Raw genomic sequence first — 20,213 nt, 5'->3', positions numbered from 1 at the left:
TTCTGCACACCTCTGGTTACGACCAGTGATGTCGTAGTAATCTAACGTAGTTACTTTTAAAATCAAGTAGGCTAATATGTAACGTAACTAAGTTACTTTTAAAAGGAGTAATCGGATTACTTTCTCAAGGTAACTTAGCCATCACTGGTTACGCGACACACCTCCCATTTACTGTATAAAGCAGAGATTGTGAGGCAGGTGGTGCGCACGCGCACACACTGCTTGGTGTTAGACAAAAGGGACCCAAATGCCAAACCATAAACAAACAAAAAACAAAGAACTGAAACCTCCGCCAAAAGAGTGCGGGAAAAGAGAAAAAGAAAAACCCTATGGATAAATAGGATGAAGGGTAAAAACACGGTAAACTGAGAAATGACGCGGAGGGAACTCGACGCGCGGTAAGTAGCTACTGAATGAAAGGAAAACGAAATCAGAATAACAGAAAGACGCGGAAATACTTCAACGCGAAAACGAGAAGGAGAGAAAGAGAGGAAAGTGAAACAAAAAAACTGTCAGGGAAAAACCCGACTACCCGACCAACAACGGGGATATACTAAACTCCACTTGAAATTAAACAAAATTCGGACAGGAAGAATATAGCGGGAGGAAAACTTGAGATGGGCCAAACGGCGCAGGAGATAAACTCGAAGAGACAGGAGATAGCGAAGAGAAAAAACACTGGAGAACATGAATCGGAGAGTAAACCGACGATACCGGCTGGCCGCATGAAAGATCAAACAACTCAGCAAAGATGAGTCGCAGTCAGCTTCCTTAAAAAGGGTGAAATCAGGTGTTCTGTCGATTTTTCCTACCCATCGAAAATTCATACCAAGGCTTACTGCGCATGCGCAAGTCGCTTTTACGTCACTATTTTGGTGGCCGCCTACTACACCCATCGATTTTTCCTGCCTGCTAGCGAATTTCAACAGTGCAGTACTATTTAGTCCTTTCAGTAGTGCAGTAAGTTAATTTCTTGTTTATAATTCCTTCTTTGTTTGCAATTGCTATGTTTTCAACTGTGCATTAAGTTAACTAGTTGATTAAAATGTTTTAAACAGCGCCGTTTTACTACCTGTTATTACCTATTTATAGGGACTTGGATATTTCCGCATGATAATGATTGAGCCGTGTAATAATACACTAATACGCAAAATAAAACTTTTATTTTAAAGCTCATCCTACTTTTTAAACGCTGATTTGCGCTACATTACAACGTTTCCATAAGGTAAACAAACTAGAGATACGTCTACAATACTACTTTTTAAACGCTGATTTGCACTACATTACAACGTTTCCATAAGGTAAACAAACTAAGAGATACGTCTACAAATACTACTTTTTAAACGCTGGTTTGCGCTACATTACGACGTTTCCATAAGGTAAACAAACTAAGAGATACGTCTACAAATACGCGATGCCAACGGACACGGTAGGAACATTCGACAAGGTAGGAAAATTCGACAGACTAGTCTATAAATACTCGCTGCCAGCTGATACGGTAGGAAAATTCGACAAAGTAGGAAAATCCGACAGAACACCGGCTGCGGCTCATCTTCGCTGATTGAGAGTTGTGGAATGCGAACGCCTTCTGGTATTCATGGCATGCGTAGAGGAGGGACCTGCCCTGACAGGGGACCGCGAGCACCCTCTGGTGGACATGGGCGGGGCAGCGCTGGGGCCTGCCCTGACAGAGATGGGCAACTTCCATGATAAAGAGGGCCACATGACCACGCACTTCAAATAATTGGATATGAAAGACACTACAAATTATTCTCAATAAGAACACATTTTAAATGAATTCAGATCTGTATGTTTATTGCACCAGCATACATCTATTTACTGCATCAACATGTCCTTAATAAGTAACAAAGACAAAACATTTTACTGAGGTCGGTTTGAAATGATCTTTTGAAAACCTGAGCGATTAAAAACAATGCCCTGAAACAGTGGCGTGTACAGACATTTTGGGGGGCAAGTGCCTGGGCACTCTTTAGCTCACGTGGAACACTTCATTATAAAAAAAATTACAGTCATATCCAATATACAGTCATGTCCTTCAGGTAACTTCTGTTTACCCTCCACTGTCTGCAGGCCTTGTTGCATATATTTTGCAATTAGTAAATCAATATAGGCCTACAATTAAGACAGTAAAAAGACCAAAAAGTAGGAGAAGGAGTTATAGGCTACTGAGTGTTGTCATTACATGAATGCAGATGGGCATTTTTCACAGGTAATGGGGAACTTCCCGTTTCTTCTTTCACAAATGAATGTGTTAATTTATGATGCGTGACAGCACAGCACTCGCTGAACTGAACTGGAAGAGAGGTCGGGTGTGTGTGAGGTGGTGGCTCATTTCAGGCCCTGAAATGAGCCACCACCTCACACACACCCAACCTCTCTCTTCCTTTAACACCAGATGCGCTGCAGCAGCAGTTCAGTTCAGCGAGTGGAAGGAAGCGTCTTCAGCACAGCACACACGCTCACAGATAGACTTCTTCTCCCGTCCCCACCAGCCAGGTCACATACACATCAAGTCAAATCTACCGTTTGCCCTCTAAGCCCAACGTGAAATCATTTTGTTGTGCAGTAAAATGTCTCATACAGCTCCAAACTACTAAGCATTTTTAGCCGATGGTAACCTGATAAACTAGTCGCACTAGCCCAAATCAATGATAGATAACGTGAGGATGACCACATACAAATAATTAAGGTAGAGTTTGCAAATCTATGTGTTAAGCTGAACGTCTTCTGTTGTATAGGTTTGTTAGGCAACATAAATTAACACATTCGTTTGTGAAAGAAGAAACGGGAAGTTCCCCATTACCTGTGAAAAATGCTAATCTGCATTCGCTGAAGTTGGTTACTTATTTGCAGTTTCAGATTCGTTTGGTTACGCAGCTTGTTATTCTGTGGCTTAAGGTTCCTTATTCAAACAGAATGTGTTGATGCGTGGGAAACACTCAGGTTTTCAAAAGATCATTTCAAACTGACCTCAGTAAAATGTTAATAATAATAATAAAAAAACCACTGAAAAAAGTTTCAAAAGGGCACTTTCGTTGATACAGGGCAGAGTTGGGATGTCTATTTCTGCACACCTCTGGTTACGACACACCTCCCATTTACTGTATAAAGCAGGGATTGTGAGGCAGGTGGTGCGCACGCGCACACACTGCTTGGTGTTAGACAAAAGGGACCCAAATGCCAAACCATAAACAAACAAAAAACAAAGAACTGAAACCTCCGCCAAAAGAGTGCGGGGAAAGAGAAAAAGAAAAACCCTATGGATAAATAGGATGAAGGGTAAAAACACGGTAAACTGAGAAATGACGCGGAGGGAACTCGACGCGCGGTAAGTAGCTACTGAATGAAAGGAAAACGAAATCAGAATAACAGAAAGACGCGGAAATACTTCAACGCGACTGACAGAGATGGGCAACTTCCATGATAAAGAGGGCCACATGACCACGCACTTCAAATAATTGGATATGAAAGACACTACAAATTATTCTCAATAAGAACACATTTTAAATGAATTCAGATCTGTATGTTTATTGCACCAACATACATCTATTTACTGCATCAACATGTCCTTAATAAGTAACAAAGACAAAACATTTACAAAAAGGTGCAAAAAGGAATTTGAACTCCTTCATATCAAAGAACAAAAAAGTTTGCTTTAAAAAACTGAGTGCAAATGGCTCACATTCAATAATGGCAGAAAACTATACCACAGAAGCCCACCATTAATTAAACCTAACGAGAGAGCTGTGGTTTGGCCTGCTGTCTATGGATTGGATGTCAGTGTCAATTTTTGTGGCCGCAATGCGCATCAAATGAAAGTATCATCGGTGAGTCTGTTTCTCTCCTTGGATTTTATGTGCTTCACGGTGGAAAAACTGCTCTCACAAATATAAGTGCTCCCAAACACGCTGGCCAATGAGAGGGCAAAATATCTGAGACGTGGGAAACGTGCCTCAGGAAGAAGTCTCCAAAATGTAATTTCCCTCTCGTTGCGCTTTGCTTGAAAAAACGGGTCTGCCTGCAGCTGCAGCTCCGATGGTTGCACGCTGACCACAGCAGAGAGGGGGTCTGTGAATAGTGCAATTCGTGGTCGCATCTCGTGAAAATCTTGGAAACGATAGTTGAATTGCTCCTGTAATTTTTTGAGGTCTGCTTTGTATTTCTGGATTTGGTTTTCGCACTCGGGGCTCTCTTTGCGAATCTCGATGCACACGGGAAAATGTGCCAGATTTGCACAAGGGGAAGAAAAGCCTTCTATGAACAGCCCAAGTTTGCGCTGAAATGCAGTCATATGAGAATATAGATCACACACCGTTTGATCTCTCCCCTGCAAAAGTGTTTTGAGGTGATTGAGATGCGTGGTGATGTCTGTCAGAAAGGCCATGTCACAAAGAAACTGTATCTGAGTTTTGTGCAGTATGCATTTGTATCGCCACTAATATTGTTCTCCAAGAACACTGGTATTTCCATGTTTTTTTTTTTCTTTTAATTATTAAATTATTATTGATCTATTTGCGGGCTGCACTGAGTGTGGACGAGGGCCGTGTGTGGCCCCGGGCCGCCAGTTGCCCATCCCTGCGGGGTGGCCGCGGGTCCTTAAAAAGTCTTAAATTGTATTAAATTTCATTTTTGTCAAATAAGGCCTTGAAAAGTCTTATTTTGTCTTAAATTTTCAACAAAAATGTCTTAAATTTGCGGAGCTAAATTTAGGGAGGAATTAATTCCGTCAGCCATGTGTTGAACTTCGGGGGCGGAAATCGGTAGCCATCGGAAGTATTTCGGGCTTAACGAACACCCGTAGTTATTGGACTGGCGGGATCGTAATTTCATGCGTGCTGTATGTACGTTAACGTCTGTTCGGAGAGATGGGGAAATGCAAATTTAGCCAGAAATGGTTGGAAGATCCGAAATAATGTTGGTGGCTCAGAGCTGTCACAGATACCAGCGAGGCTCGTCAGCAGCAGCCTGCAATATCAAAGTTTTGCCCCGCTGCTGGCGCTACTGCAACAGCCAGCAGTACAAGAGAACCCATTCAGTCGAGCTCTGCTCTACGTCGCATTTACGCTGTATGCGGCGCTACCAATATTTTGAAGGCTGAGGTAATATGGGCGCTAAAACAGTTACGAGTTACCAGGCATACAGATCCAACGAAGGAAATGACTCATTGTTTAAAACCATGTTCCCTGATTCCGCCTTCAAGCCTGGTTTATACTTTAGTGAGTGACCGTAGCGCGCGAATCCGCACACCTCGCGCATGTGCGATAATGTGATAAAAAAGCGAATTTTTTCGAATCATTTCGAGTATATGTATAAATATTTAACTTAATTCCCAGATAGCAAAATGACATTGATTCAATATTGAATCAACATCAGTCATTATCATTGAATCAACATTGATTTCTGATGTTGATTCACCATTGAAACTGCTCGTTATGTCCGACATTGAATAAATGTTGAATAAACAACCGAGGCCAACACAGAATCAACACTCATTCAATATTGAATCAACATTGATTTCTGATGTTGATTCAGCATTGAAACTGCATGTTCTGTCCAACATTCAATAAGTGTTGAATAAACAACTTGGGCAAACACAAAATCAACTCTATCAATCAAAATTTAAATGCAGTACAATTGATTACATGTTTTTTTAGGTGATTCAATGTTGAGTCAAGCCATAAAACAATTTTATATATAAAAATACCCTCTCCTCCACAAAGTAAAACTCAAAACACAACTCAGTTGAATTACATTGCTTTATTTTACTAACCAAACCAAAATTTTATATAACACAAGTAAACAATCTTCACGTGGTGTGGTTCAGAATTTTAGATGAAAACATACAAAAAAAAAAAATGAAACCTTCAGACGTTCATCATCTGACACTGTTTCAATTCTTCTTCCTGGGAATGCCACCTTCTCTTTCGGGTGCATAGCGCAGCCACTTCATAACAACATCTGAGAAGGTCAGCAAGGTCAAACCTTTATGTTGTTGGCAGGCTGCAGCTAAAAGCAGACAATAAAAAAATAACACTTTCAGGTTACGTTCAGTCTCTTAGCAATTCATTCAAATAGCAAATGATTAACTACAATGGGCACTACAAAATATACTATGAAATTGAATAAAACCAGTAAGAGTGACAGTATACCAGTGCCAGTAATACTAGTACATTTCTTGTAGTTTATAACATCAATATAATATCCTGATCCTTAGTTATATTTTATATGAATGCCACAAGTGTTGCTGGCTCACATGAGGTGTGGAAGGTAAAAGGATTTACTGTTCACTGTTCTGTTTTTGAAATTTTTTCTCAGCTTGAGCAAACCATTAAACATTATCTCATGTCTGTACACACCACAATGGTTCAAACTCAAATGAATGCACTCTCTCTACTTTGCACTGAAAATAACATTGTTGACAGTCTGGAGTTTGATGATGTAATAGATGATTATGCCACTTCTATAGACTACTGACTGAGCAGTACTGACTATGGCTATAAACAATTCATGAGTATGACTTAGATACTGATCAGCAACAATAATAGTAATTATTTACTGATTGTGTCTGTCGGTCTGTGAGAAATTTACATTTACTCTGCTGTATGAATTTGTTCAGAGGTGTCATTTTCAGGTTCAGAAAGTAAAAGTCCTCACGAGGATTTTGCTCAGGCTTCTTGGATTGTGTTGATTCCACTAATTTTACTTGGATTGAACTAATTAGAAAATCTAGCAAGCTTGAGCAAAGTCCTGGTCAGGACTTTTACTTTCTGAACCTGGAATTGACACCTCTGAATTTGTTTAGTGTTCTGCAGCTCTGAACTCCCGAATATAACCGAACTCAACAATTGTTGGCTTGCATTTTACTTCAGACTGAAAACTGCAGGTGCAAAAGGTTGGGACGACAAAGGGGGCGTTGAATTTTTTTTGGCCTTGGACACGTTGCAGCCTAAAGATGTCCCTGCCTGCAAGTGGAAAACTGTGGAGATAAGAGATAACACCTGTAAAGACCTACCAAATATGCAGTCTTTCAAGATGGTGTCTTTGAATGGCCTTTTACATCCTTTCCCAGCCCAATTAAACTGACAAGCCAATTCATTTGTCAACGATGACTGCAAAATGCGGCGTATTGTTGTCTCTGGTGTTCCACAACCCACAGCAGCAAATTTGGACACCTACAAAATCAAAATTTAAATAAACATTGGTTTCTTTAGTTTCAATTAGCTCTGTTTGGTATTATACGTGGTACATTTTGTAAAAGAGAGCAGGCGAGTGGACACCTTTGGCAATGTAGTGCATGTCTGCATATTATGCATTATCTATGCCAACAATTTCAACTTTGAAAATGTGTGTGTACGTGTTATATTACTATTGAACGTACTAAAAAACGAGGTGCTATACTATGACTGATAAGTACTAGGGCTGAACGATTTTGGAAAATAATCTAATTGCAATTTTTTATCTATAAATTGCGATTGCGATTTAAAATCGCGATTTTTTCCCATTGTTCCATTTCAGGAAACTCTGTTTCGGCATTTTTTATACAGCTCAGATACAGTGTTGCGGGAGGGGGGGTGTAAACAGAGGCGGTCTTTGCATAGAGGCGTTGCTAGGCAATTGCCTTGGGCCCCTCCCACTGTAGGGCCCCCTTGTCTAGCTAAAGCCAGGTTCACACTACACGACTTTTCAGTCATCAGGTTTTTGTGCCGTTCGCACTACATGACTGGTTGTGCTGTAATCGCGAGTCTTTCAGTTGTTGTGGCTTTCACACTACATGACTGATCGGTGACGCGGGCTCACGAATTAAACGACTGGGGAATCGCCGACTCATCTGGCTGCCGTCCAAAAACACGAGAACACGAAAATGAAACACTCGCGAGAACCAGCAACACCACGAAGAAAATAAAAACAACGTACATGTACTCCACATTTTCGTTATTATTATTTTTTTTTTTTTACCGTTTAACCACTCCATAGTCCCAAATTGCCAGTTATTTCATCTCTCCGTTGCAGTGAACATAGATATAGTCAATCGCACTATTTCTCCAGTGCTGTCACAATAACTTAAACACAGTGTTGTAGTAAAGTTGTATGAAGCTAGACGCTGCTGTTGACTCACAGTCGCCGACTGGGCTAGATATGAAACATGCTAGATATTAAACATGCTAGATATCTGCCGGTCGTCTGCGATGAGTTGGCGGCCACTCGGCGAGCGTCTTTCAGCAGTTCACACTACACGACTGAGCGAGCGCCGAATGATCCCCGATTTGCGTCCGACCACAGTTTCTGTCGGCGATCTACAAAAACAGTCGGCGACTGAAAAACCAGCCTAAAATCTTGTAGTGTGAACCTGAACTTATTTCTCGCATATTAATGTTGATGGGCCCCCTAGCTAAATTCGCCTTGAGCCTCCAAATTGCTATGTCCGCCACTGGGTGTAAAATGGACTAAATTTAAGTATTATTATTATATCGTGATCGATCGATCGCCTGTGGTTGGCGCCAGAGCGAACTACTAATTTTTTAGTCTAAGACGGTCAATGCGTGAGAGTTGGCAACCCTGCAGGTATAGCAACTTGGCTAAAATATGTGCGTGAGGGCGTTTGGTAGCGCATATCCAGTGTGTTTAACAAAGCCATGAAGCCGGGCTTGTTCACTATATTAACGGGCATCATGTCTTTCACTATGAACTCCGTTACTGCCCGAGTTATTTCAGCATGCCGCTTCCAATTACATCCATAAGGAGTTACACTTTCAAACGGTTCGGTCAGTGAACCCTGTCTGCTGGACCGCGGTCAAGCTATCCGCGTTTTCGCGATTCATCCGTGCTTTAAATCTTATTGCACCTATATGCGTGATTTTACGGTATTTCGCTGCTCACCGCATACTAAAGCTGTATAAGCGCAGAAAAACACTGGCGTATTTGAAGATGCAGCACTGGTCGTTGGCATTTTAGCCTTACAAATATCATACGAGGCTTTGTGGTGTTTTTTTAATGCTGAAGGTTTGTAGTGTTACCTCGCGTCGTAGCAACAGTAGCAAGGCATGTTTTACACAGTACCTGACGTTGAGCAGCATCTTTTTAAAAGCCAAAGTAATTTCACACAACTTATGTGCTGCCCCTCTTTGGTATTAGACTTTCAGTTGCCTGAAGCCATTGTGCAACAAGTTAAAGTGCGCTGTGTTAACTTCACTTCTCCACCTCTCTGCCTCCTGCTCGGGTTTGCTCCGTTCGTCCTCGGCTCGGCTCGCTCCCAAGTCACGTGACCAGTTTAAATCGCAGCCTGTGCGATTAGACAATCGCGTTTTAAAAAATCGCGAAATTATCGCAAATGCAATTAATCGTTCAGCCCTAATAAGTACATTACGGTTTTTCGATGGACTGCTTCAGTCTGAAGTTGTCTCTCTGCTTCCTCAAAATCCTCCACAGTCTTCAAGGGCAGACATAAAGCAGCACCCAGTGATTCCACGCTCTCATTCTGTGTTCCAAACCATTGTTTAATTTCTCCAACATCCTTCTGGAGTGTCAGGATCTCCTTTCGAGCTTCTTTTATGTCCTCGCGGATATTAACCAAAATGGTCATCATTTTGTTAACTGCTATGTCTGAAACAATAACCAAACAAGATTATTATCCTAAATGAACAAAAGGGCTACCACATTTGTTTATTTAAGCTATTAAGATATTAAATATACCTTTAATATTAAATCAGACAGATACAGAACAGCAAGGATAATGTGAATATCGTAATAAAGGAAAATATGGGTAACAGTAGTGTTACTAAGGTGCAGCCTAATAAGCTATAGACTTGAACATTTTGATCAGTGTTAGCTTATGTTAAATAATTTAGCCTTCCTGCTGTCTCTGTGAGGTAATGGTATATTACAAGTAGGGATGTCCCCGATCCAATCACCTAATCTGAAATCGGGATTGATCTCGTAAATTTCAAAGGATCGGAATTGAATGAAAATGATTCGGATCATTAATGTATAAAAAATTTATATAGTTGCATCATAGAGGCTCTATGATGCATATTCAGTGTCAATGGGTAGGCAACGAGTCTTCTAGTACTGTATATTTCTATTAGTGGGCATATAGTTTCAGACAATGTTTGTGGTAGTGAGCAGAGCTGTGAGCTGATCGCAAAAAATATATATATAATACTTTTTTAATTTGGGACACTGCTGCTAAATGACAGGTAGGTAGGTAAATCAGGCACAGTGCCTCCAGTAAGACATCAGAGTGGTCAAATAACCGACACTTCTACTGTAAAAATAGCTTTAACTTGAGAAGTGATTTAATATCAATCTGTAATATGTAGTCTTTAAGCTCAGATTTTAAAACAAGTATCATACCTTTCAGGACTTGCCTTGACCCTGGTCATATCGGATCTGCTCCCACAAGATCATATTGAAGAACAATTATTAAAATTGTAAAACTGTGATGAATTTAAATAACATACTCATTTTGAACATTTCAATAATTAAACAATAACAGGTAAAGCTTAAACCAAAATTTAGGTTGGATAAAATGTATAGGGCTTTAAAAGAAATAATATCTAAAATATCAAATTAATTAGTTCATTATTTACCATTTCTTTCATATTCTGGGACTTGCAGTGTATGGTACACTGGGTTGCTGCTGCCTTGGGAGTCTAACATGACAAACAAAATGTCACCAAGTACCTTCTAAGACTTTTAAATGGACATTTAATTCATTAAGTTCACTAACCATTAAAACACTGCTCAGACCAGTTTGTTGAACCCAAACCTGTAAAGAAAAAGGTAAATCAGTTTATTTTAACATTTCTAGTATTATTTCTGGTTTTGGCTCATCACTCACACTTAATTTCTGCAATTCAGGTTATTATTCTCGATTATTCATTATATCATATGTAATTCAAATGGAATTGCACTGGGGCACAGGTGAGATGGTGAAAACATGTCTGAGTGGAGTGAGTGAGTTATTTGCCTGAAGCATTGTTTTGCATCTGTATACACAGGATTATTGTTATTTCTTGTTCATTATCCCCATAACACTTTAAAGTAATTTTGTCCACAATGTATTTTATACAATGTATTTTTTAGCAATATATGCATGTGATGATACAATATTGTCATGATACGTTGCCCATGATAAAGATGATATAACGATACTGTGATTCTGATCACTGTGATCACTGTTTTCAGATCAGATTTTTTGGTAAGAATTAATATTCACAAACATTTAATGTTTTACTGCCAATATGTAGCACAATGTAACAACTGCTAATACTACTCTGTCACAAATTATTTGCAGTTACATGACATCTACATTTCATTTTGAGAAATTACAATTTAATCTGTCAATTATATTTTTGCAAACTTTGAATGCCGTTATGATCATATATACTGGAATATCACTCAAGTAAAGAAAACAGACACAACTGCTACTCAATAACTTACCATTTGACGGCCACTGTCCCCAGAATGATCCTGCACAATGAATAAAAATTCAACATTTTGAACAGCTTTATAAAATATGTCTTTTTTAAAAAGAATTTGAATAAAATAACAATAATACAATTCTAACCATTATTTGATCTTTGTTCCTGTGCCGTATATCCCGGGCTGACTTCTAATGAGACAAATCAAAGTTTAATACTGTTACACTGAAGAAGTAGACCTTGTTGTACCTTAGTTGTTGAACTACTTCTTCAGCATATTGTGACGTGCGGGCAGGGCGAAGGACGAGACACGGGAATCCTTGCTTTCGTGGCAAACGTCACTTTTAATAACAAATAACGGTTGCGCAATAGCGCACGAGCAACACAGAATAATCACACAACGTGCAGACTTAGACAACGACGAGCACAGGACACTGCGCGAGCACACATTAAATAGACAGACCACATTAGCCCCACGTGATTACGAGACGATTCACAGGTGAGACACATTATTCACACGACATAGCCTTCACCACGGAGTCCCACTGACGCAGACAAAGCACGTGGACTACGTATACACACGCCCAAAAGGGAGGGGCCGGGGTCCTCAACGTGACACATATGATGTGATGTGGTGTTACAAGCCAACTTTGTATTAACCAACAGCTGCTCCAACACTGCTCAGTAATGGACAAAATCTGTGAAAATATTCACTGGTTTCATTTAATTTAAAAAAGAAAGGTACCTGGCAGCACAACTGGAGGAGGCTTGGCTAACTGTCTCCTTTTTGATTCCCCAGGGTCCTCATCAACATAGTCACTGTAACGAGTATTAATCCTGAACACAATATTTGACCGTTATGTGAATGATCAGATTCCCAGCATACAATGGCAAAAAATAAAACAGAAGTCAGAGAAAGTTACAAATGCACCTCATTTTCCTTTTTTTTCGTTCTTCTGTATCCTCATCTGACTGCAGGTCTGATGTGCAGCAACCTTCTTCAACTAATTTAAGACGGCTGTGAGCCATTTCATAGGTATCTATAAAAAATATATATAGAAAATTGAATAAAAAAAAACTGATAAAACTGGAAAGGTATTAAAAATTCTCTCAAATGCATAAAAAGTCCTCACCACAAGTTACTAGACATCGCACATTGTCATGAACAGTCCAGTCAGGTCTGGATATTTCCCTTTGTCTGACAGATTTTTGCAGCTTTTGGCTGTTATAGGGTGGCCATGAACATTTGTCACCCTTGAGCCAGCAGCTAGGCACAACGGCAGTACCCCTGTCCTGGAACTCCACCACACAATATTGTTTGTTTTCCATCTGAAACATAGAAACACATGAAACAGGAACTGGATAACTGGTAAACAGGAAACTTTTCAAATTAGGCCTCTTTCCTCCTCCATTTTTAGAGGAGAACACCAGTGTGAAATGGACTTGGGATGTAGTGAAACATGAAAACCAGTAGGAATCTCTTACGAGTATCCCACCGTTTAGAGCATTCCAAAATACAACTCTATTTGCCGAGGATAACAGGCTCACAATGCTAGCAATAGTGGAATTGCATTGTTTATGCAAATATCATCATTTTTCCACCATTAACAAGGCTCAAAGTAGCTCCACAAAAACGAAGCGAATGGGCTATCCACATAATTGATTATGATCTACACAGAGCCTATTAGAGTAGCCGGTGACAGCAGGCAATTGTTTCTAATAAAGTAGCTGGTGAACAGCTGGATGCTGACCCTATTCCATCAAACACAAAAAATAGAACTATTACAACATTCCTGAACACTACTATACATACCAAATCCTCAGAAGTTGAGGTGTGTTCTCTATAGATGACTATTTGTGAAGCATAGGAAAGACTACAGAGCCATTATCTACTGGATATAGAACACACTTTCTTTGTATGTGTGAAAGCTTTACCACTGTCAGATTGTCAGATAAATCACACACCCTGTAACAACCAATATATGTGGAGGTACATGGATACTCAAAGTAGGGTTCACGGTGTCTATATTTCTGAAACAGCAGAAAAATATTTCCATTGTCCCTGATGACATTCTTGATCACACCAATCTCACCTGAAACCTCGATGCAATTATTACCAGTCTCAGTGGATAAGCAGAAGTCTCTGGAAGTTACCTTTCTGAACTGCTCAGCATGACAAAACTGAGAGGGTAAGGGACCACTATAATGCAAGCCTGCAACTGTAGCCTCACTTGGAGGCATTTCCACCAAAGCCGGTGTCGCTTCTGATAATCTTTTAACAACTTGCTGCAATGGCTGGTGTGGTTTGCGTAGGAGACGTTTAATCTGACACAAATAATTCTCAAACGGAAACCCAGACACATTGTCAAGTGGACCAAAGTGTCTATACTCATCGGCTAAGTGAATCAACTGGTGTATAGTGAACACAACTTCGTCACTTCCATACAGTTTCCCAAAGTGCTGCACAAAAGACACGAGGAGATCATGAGCAAATTTTACCATTTGTTCATTGTTGACTGGAGACAGGAGTAAACGCATGGCAACAGAAAACAGCATAAAATTGTCATAGAGCTCGCTAGGCAGACAATCTTGGAGGACAACAGGACCAGAGTACAACATGAACTGTCTTAGCTCAGTGGCTTTCCACCGATCCACCTCAGTCAGGTCCCTTGGTTTGCGTGCAAACTCAACAGGAGTGTGAGGACGTAGCTCTAAAAGTTTGCTAGAAATCAAGCCAACTACTTGAGATTGAATCCTTGTGGTCAAATTTTTGCCTCTCAGCCAGAAGTACAGGAGTTTTCTTGTTACCCCAAGACAGCAAAGATGCATGTAATCTATAGGGAACTGAGAAACCATTTTTACCACACTTGTCAAAGGGCTAAGTTTTTGTTCTAGGTGATGGTCTTCATCAACCATAGCTGCAAAATCAGCATCAGTCCTAGGTTTAACTGCAATATCAGGAAATGTCATCTTGTTCTTCCACACATCAGCCTGTGTACATTTATCACATCCATAGTAACCATTATGAGCTTTCACGTTTTTGACAAAAGCACGAGCTGGAGCATCACACACAAAAGCTGAAAGAAGTACCTGAAAAGATCTACCACAATACACAATGCCATTAGTAAGAACATGTGTCAAATCCTCAAAGACACTTCCAGGTTTCCCTGCTCCACAGTATATACCAACAACAAATGGGGTTCTGGTGTAATCACAATCGAGTAGTCCAAGAATTGGCCAAAACTGTAGCCTAGAACTTTTAAACAAAGGAAGGCCATCAATGTTGAACTGCAGTTTCAGTTTGTTGACATCTGCAGGAAAAACTAGACACTTTAATCTAGAGAGCAACCCTTGTTCTAAACCAAAGTGGTAGTACTGTCCATTTCCCATTTTACGAGTGGGTACCTTTGCTTGTGTGCCAAGGAGTGTCCTTCCATCACGTGGAAGTTTTGGGTGAAACACTTGCAGAATACACAGGAGTGCTGTAAGAGCAACCAGTGAAATTGAAAACTTTGCTGCCCACTGTTTCAAGCTCATGTAAAGCATATTGTCCTTTGGTTCATCTTCATCTGAACCACCAGCTGATTCACTAGAGAAACTGCTACCAACTGCACATTGTTCATCAGACTCTGCCATGACATCACTAGCACAGGCAGAGCTGGCTTCATTTGAAGGTGAACTCTGTGTACGTGCTTCAACAGTATTTGCACTAGCCAAATTCACAAACCTGTGCTCTTCAGTTTGGAAGCTTTCGCCCCCATGTGGTCCTGTCTCAACTATTTTTTTAAACTCTTGCAAGATCTCGTTCTCTATCCTGCTTACTTCCCTATTTACCTTCCGTCTCTTTGACCAGTAAGAAGCCATGCTGTTTGCTGTATCATTCAATGTATCACACTTCAAAAGTGAGACTTACCTCTGTTCAACACAACAAACCTGTGAATCTCTACTGTGCTTCTTTTCACCACCTGGGTTACAAAAGAAAAAAAATTGTAATAAAAAAACCAGTGTTTAAGTTTGGCATAACACATATTACATATTAGATGGCATATTACATTAGAACAATAAAAAAGGATTTTAATATAGAAATGTTGGCCTACTGAAAAGCATGTAGGCTACAGTATATACACTCAATACTTGGTCGGGGCTCCTTTTACATGAGTTACTACATCAGTGTGGCAGCTTCTTGAACTGAGGTGTTAGAGAAGCCCAGCATTTTTGTGTTATGGAGTGCCAACATTTCTGTATTAACTGTACAATGTAATAAATTCACTTTTTGATGATATTCAAATGTATTGAGTTTCTCTGGTAAATAGCATTTTAGTTATTTACCCTGCAAATGAAACACTATATAATGACATAGAAATTCACTTTATAATCAAAACAAATAGATTTTTTTTACATGGCAAAAATAGGCTTTTATATATGTGCAAATGCTGTGTCTTGCACAATGCAAGTAGATGGCAGTATGTCTTTTCTTAATTCTAAAAACTTTATATAAATGTCCTTATATTGAAAAGGAAGGGGAAAATTTTGGCCCAGTCTTTTCATGTATTTTATTTAATTTTCTGTGTTGCTTGCTCAAATTCAATTATATATATATATATATATATATATATATATATATATATATATATATATATATATATATATATATATATATATATATAATTTAATGTGTACGTATGTGTGTACACATTTTACATACGATATAGGTCAAGTAATTGCATTGCGTTGTTGATCATAACCAATCAAAATGTTGATACAATGTCATCTTTTCAATGTTGAATCACAGTTAAGACTTCAACCCAATAACAATATTGATTTATAGTTGATTTATGGTCATCAACCAAAACCAACCAAAAAAACCCAAAATCAACATTGATTCAATATTCCTTTGCTATCTGGGTTAAGTTTAACGTGCTGGGAAATATTGAAATGAACCTTTAAAGTGACGTACAAGTGCTTTAATTCCACCTTGTAAAGGTGTATGAACCCTGCAAACATGACTTTGTTCATTGCGCTAAAGCGCGGCGCGCGCAAAGTTTTTACAAATTTCGAGAGGTGCACGACCTCGCGAATCGACAGCGCGCGAGCCCCTCGCTCATGGGTGGAGCCACCGCGATTACGTCATTTTCGCCGCGCGGATCCTCGCGCCGCTTGCGACGCGTCAAGTATAAACCGGGCTTTATTACGCGGCTCTGACTGAGGAGGACGGCGTCAGGATAGGAGTTGGGACAGGATAACTGCGTACAGTACGGTTTACGACGCGAGCGTAGGAAAGGATCAACGTCCTAACCCATGGACCACCTGTATTTCAGACATCGGAACAGCTTCAGAGGTAGACGTAAGATAAATTCAGTATTTTATCTTTATTCTGATGAAGTTAAATTTATCATGGCCGTCCGTAATTTACGGCGTAATTCGTAATACATGAACAAAAGCATATAATTTACGTCCTAATAAACCAACATGAAATATTTATTAAATACTTTATTAAAACGAACCATAATCATAATGTGACGTCGGGTGCGTTGCAAAGGACGAGACACGAATCCTGGCTTGGCAATAGACGACACATTTATTTTAACAGAACGTGCAGACAGCGCACGTAAAACACTCAGTGTAAACACTCACAACGTGTAGACTTAGACAACGACGAGCACAAGACACAGCGCGAACGCACATTAAATAGACAGACCACACAAGTCCCATGTGATGACGAGATGAGCCACAGGTGAGACGGATAATCACGAGACACACCCGCACCCACGGAGATACACAGACGCAGACGACGTTAACACACGCCCCAAAGGGAGGGTTCGGGGACCGTAACGTGGCAGACGCCCCCACCAAGGGCACTACCCGTCCGGGGTGCCAACAGGACCGAGTGCCCCGAACCCACGTTGATGGGCGGATCCGAAGCGCCCAGTCCTGCGTCTGGGAGATGACCGCCCTCGGTGGAGAGTCCGCCACGAACAGCCTAGAACACCCTCCCTGGGAAGACGGGGGAAAACACATTAGACACATTAAACGGGACGTTTACGAACACACAAACAGGAACATTAACACAGAGGTACGAAAGGGAAAAGGAGATTAGGCAGACATACGGGAATACATACGAACACAGGGACAGACACATATGCAACAGGCTCCAAGCTACGCGCCAGGAGGAGAGCAATCAGGGGAGAGAGACCGGGAGCTGCTGGTGCTGCAGGCGCTGCGGTGGGTGGTCCTCCTCCTGCCCTCGCTGCAAACCCTCCACCAGGCGCAGCGCGGCCGGCGGATGCGCCGGGTGCAGCACGGCTGGCGGACGTGCCAGGTGCAGCGTGACTAGTCTCTCCCCTTGGTGGGCCATACGGGAGTCCATCTTCGCCCTGGGATCTCCCTCTGGGCCCGGCAGTGGAAGTGCCTTCTTCCTCCCTCGCCTCCTCACTGCCACGGCTCCAGCTCATGGGCTGCCCCGAGCTGCCACCCCGGGAACAGTCCATTTCGCTGACTTGGGAGCGCTCGGGGGATGAGCCCGCCTCTGGACTCCTCCTCCTCTTCACTGTCCCGGCGGAGAGCTCCGAAGGGGGTGGCATCTCCTCCTCCGTGTAGGAGCACCCTTCATCCTCCTCCTCCTCGCCGTAGTCTGTGGCGGGCATGGAGCACACTGACGGAGGGTAGTCCTCTTCCTCCTCGCCGTAGTCTGTGGCGGGTGTGGAGCACACCGACGGAGGGTAGTCCTCTTCCTCCTCCTCTCCCTCACAGTAGTCCACGGTAGGAGCGGAACAGACCGAGGGAGCAGGTTCTTCTTCCTCCTCCTCATCTTCCTCGTCCTCTGATTCCTCTGCCTCAAACTCTCTCTCGGGGGTCTTCTCCATTGAGCAGAGTTCGAGGTGACCTACCCTCAGGGGCGAGAGGTTTCGGGATGGAGAGGGGTGTTGCTGTCTCCACCACCGCTCTGCAGCTTCGCAGAAGCTCTCCACCTGCTCAGCGCTGCAGGCTTCTCGAGCCTGAGGCAGCATGGCTCCGCAGAACGGGTCCTGCTCTAACAGCTCGAGGGGCACGGAGGCGTTACGGTGCTGTGCAGGGGAAGAGCCATGGTGGTGTTTGCTGGGTGGCGTAGCCTGGCATACTTTGGTGTCTCTTGTCGGCTCGTCGTTCTGTGACGTCGGGTGCGTTGCAAAGGACGAGACACGAATCCTGGCTTGGCAATAGACGACACGTTTATTTTAACAGAGAACGCACAGACAGCGCACGTAAAACATTCAGTGTAAACACTCACAACGTGTAGACTTACTGTGCGTTCACACCGAAAGCGACGAGAGCGACACGGCGACCGGAAGTCATTCATTTTCAATGAGAGTGAGCGACACCCAGCGACACGACGCGGCGCGACGCGAAGTGAGCGATTCAAGCGACGCGAACAAGTTGAGCTTGGCTCAACTTTATGCAAATGAGCAGTGACGCGCGGCGGCGACTACCAATCAGAAAGTATGTTTGCACCCTCCTCCGAAACCGCACCTCTGACTTTGGTTCCTACTGATTATTTGTTCCGATTGCAAAATTGAGGAGAGATTAATAGTGGCTGTCTCTGGATGTCCCGCACTTTACGATGTGTCCCTGTTTATTTACAGTACAAAATGTTTATTTTTGGAGGGAATACTGTTCATTTGTTAAAAAACATCTGCAATAAATTAGCGTATACCCGATTATTGGTTATGATTTTTTTAATTCCTGTTTGATCTTCGGGTCTGGGGTAAAAAGTAAAAAAAATACATAAACATTTTAGGTTTATATACTATATGTGTTTTATACACACACTATGTTTTATACACGCACTCCTTTATAATCGTGTGTCCTGTAATCAATAGATTAAAATAAATACTGCGTCCTGCTTTAAAAACGTGATTTGCATATCTGTCACGCGCTGCATGCAGGCGTGATGTTGGACACGCCCCCACGCGACGCAACGCTGGCGACTCTGCGACGGAGAGCGATTTTATCGCTTTCGGTGTGAACGCACAGTTAGACAATGACGAGCATAAGACACTGCGCGAACGCACATTAAATAGACAGACCACACAAGTCCCACGTTATGATGAGACGAGCCACAGGTGAGACGGATAATCACGAGACACACCCGCACCCACGGAGATACACAGACGCAGACGAGTAGACGCAGACGACGTTAACACACGCCCCAAAGGGAGGGTTCGGGGACCGTAACGTGACACATAATACTTGTAATTCTTTTAAACTTTATTTTCATGATTTATTTGAGTTGTCTTTAATCATTTTAATAACAGTAATAATTAATTAATTAATCATGCCTACATATTGTTTAATTGTGTTAACAGAATCTTTAGGTTACAGCATTTTCTCAGAATATTAATAGAAATTTTGTTTTTTTAATTAAAATAATTAATTTAAAGATTAATCATTAAATATTAATTTGTTTATTCATTTTGAATATTATAATGTCATGTCCATACTATAAAATTTTATTTGAATTTGTAGTGAAATATAGAAGTTGTTACGGTGATGGCTCCGGACCCTTCCCTGTGGGCGTGCTGCTACGTTGTCTGCGTGTCGTTATGTCCATGTATGTTCTTCCGTGGGTGTGGGTTGTCCGTGAGCGTGTTCGTAGTCTCACCTGTGCCTTGTCTCAAGATCACGAGGGTACATGTGGATCACCTATTTAATGTGCGTTCGAGCAGTGTCTTGTGCTCGTCTTTGTTTAAAGTTTCGTGCCAGTGTGAGTGTCTCTGCTTTCGTGCTTACTCTCCG

At 41.5% G+C, this 20,213-nt stretch overlaps 2 protein-coding genes across 9 annotated transcripts in view; one reads left to right on the top strand and one right to left on the bottom strand.

Moving 5' to 3' along the window:
- LOC143487818 (NACHT, LRR and PYD domains-containing protein 3-like) overlaps window positions 1-20,213 on the top strand; it is a 55,279-nt gene that overhangs the window by 3,984 nt on the left and 31,082 nt on the right. The window lies entirely within an intron of this gene.
- On the bottom strand, window positions 5,872-15,756 carry LOC143487819 (uncharacterized). Of its 2 annotated transcripts, XM_076987031.1 has the most exons (12): window positions 15,355-15,756; window positions 12,575-12,770; window positions 12,373-12,481; window positions 12,187-12,278; window positions 11,588-11,632; window positions 11,461-11,490; window positions 10,748-10,786; window positions 10,608-10,670; window positions 10,372-10,407; window positions 9,386-9,621; window positions 7,034-7,193; window positions 5,872-6,027 (listed from the first exon to the last, which is right to left on the bottom strand). In XM_076987031.1, the coding sequence occupies exons 2-9, from the start codon at window positions 12,768-12,770 to the stop codon at window positions 10,397-10,399; spliced, it is 585 nt and encodes a 194-aa protein (XP_076843146.1). In that variant the 5' UTR covers window positions 15,355-15,756; the 3' UTR covers window positions 5,872-6,027; window positions 7,034-7,193; window positions 9,386-9,621; window positions 10,372-10,396. The 2 variants fall into 2 exon arrangements, with proteins under 2 accessions (XP_076843146.1, XP_076843145.1); XM_076987030.1 differs by having other exon boundaries at window positions 12,575-15,756.

Source organism: Brachyhypopomus gauderio, unplaced genomic scaffold (assembly GCF_052324685.1).
Source record: "Brachyhypopomus gauderio isolate BG-103 unplaced genomic scaffold, BGAUD_0.2 sc50, whole genome shotgun sequence".
Classification (NCBI taxonomy): Eukaryota; Metazoa; Chordata; class Actinopteri; order Gymnotiformes; family Hypopomidae; genus Brachyhypopomus; species Brachyhypopomus gauderio.
Note: the sequence above shows the minus strand (reverse complement) of the source record. Positions and strands in the feature narration are given on the sequence as shown.

Bases quoted from the DNA above. Each gene is read 5' to 3' on its own strand.
- LOC143487819 (XM_076987030.1), bottom strand. From the start codon at position 12,779: ATGTTTCAGATGGAAAACAAACAATATTGTGTGGTGGAGTTCCAGGAC. The intron at 10,787-11,460 runs GTAAGTTATTGA...TTTTCTTTACAG, and splicing joins GGGACAGTGGCCGTCAAATG to GTTTGGGTTCAACAAACTGG. The intron at 10,671-10,747 runs GTTAGTGAACTT...TTGTCATGTTAG, and splicing joins GTCTGAGCAGTGTTTTAATG to ACTCCCAAGGCAGCAGCAAC.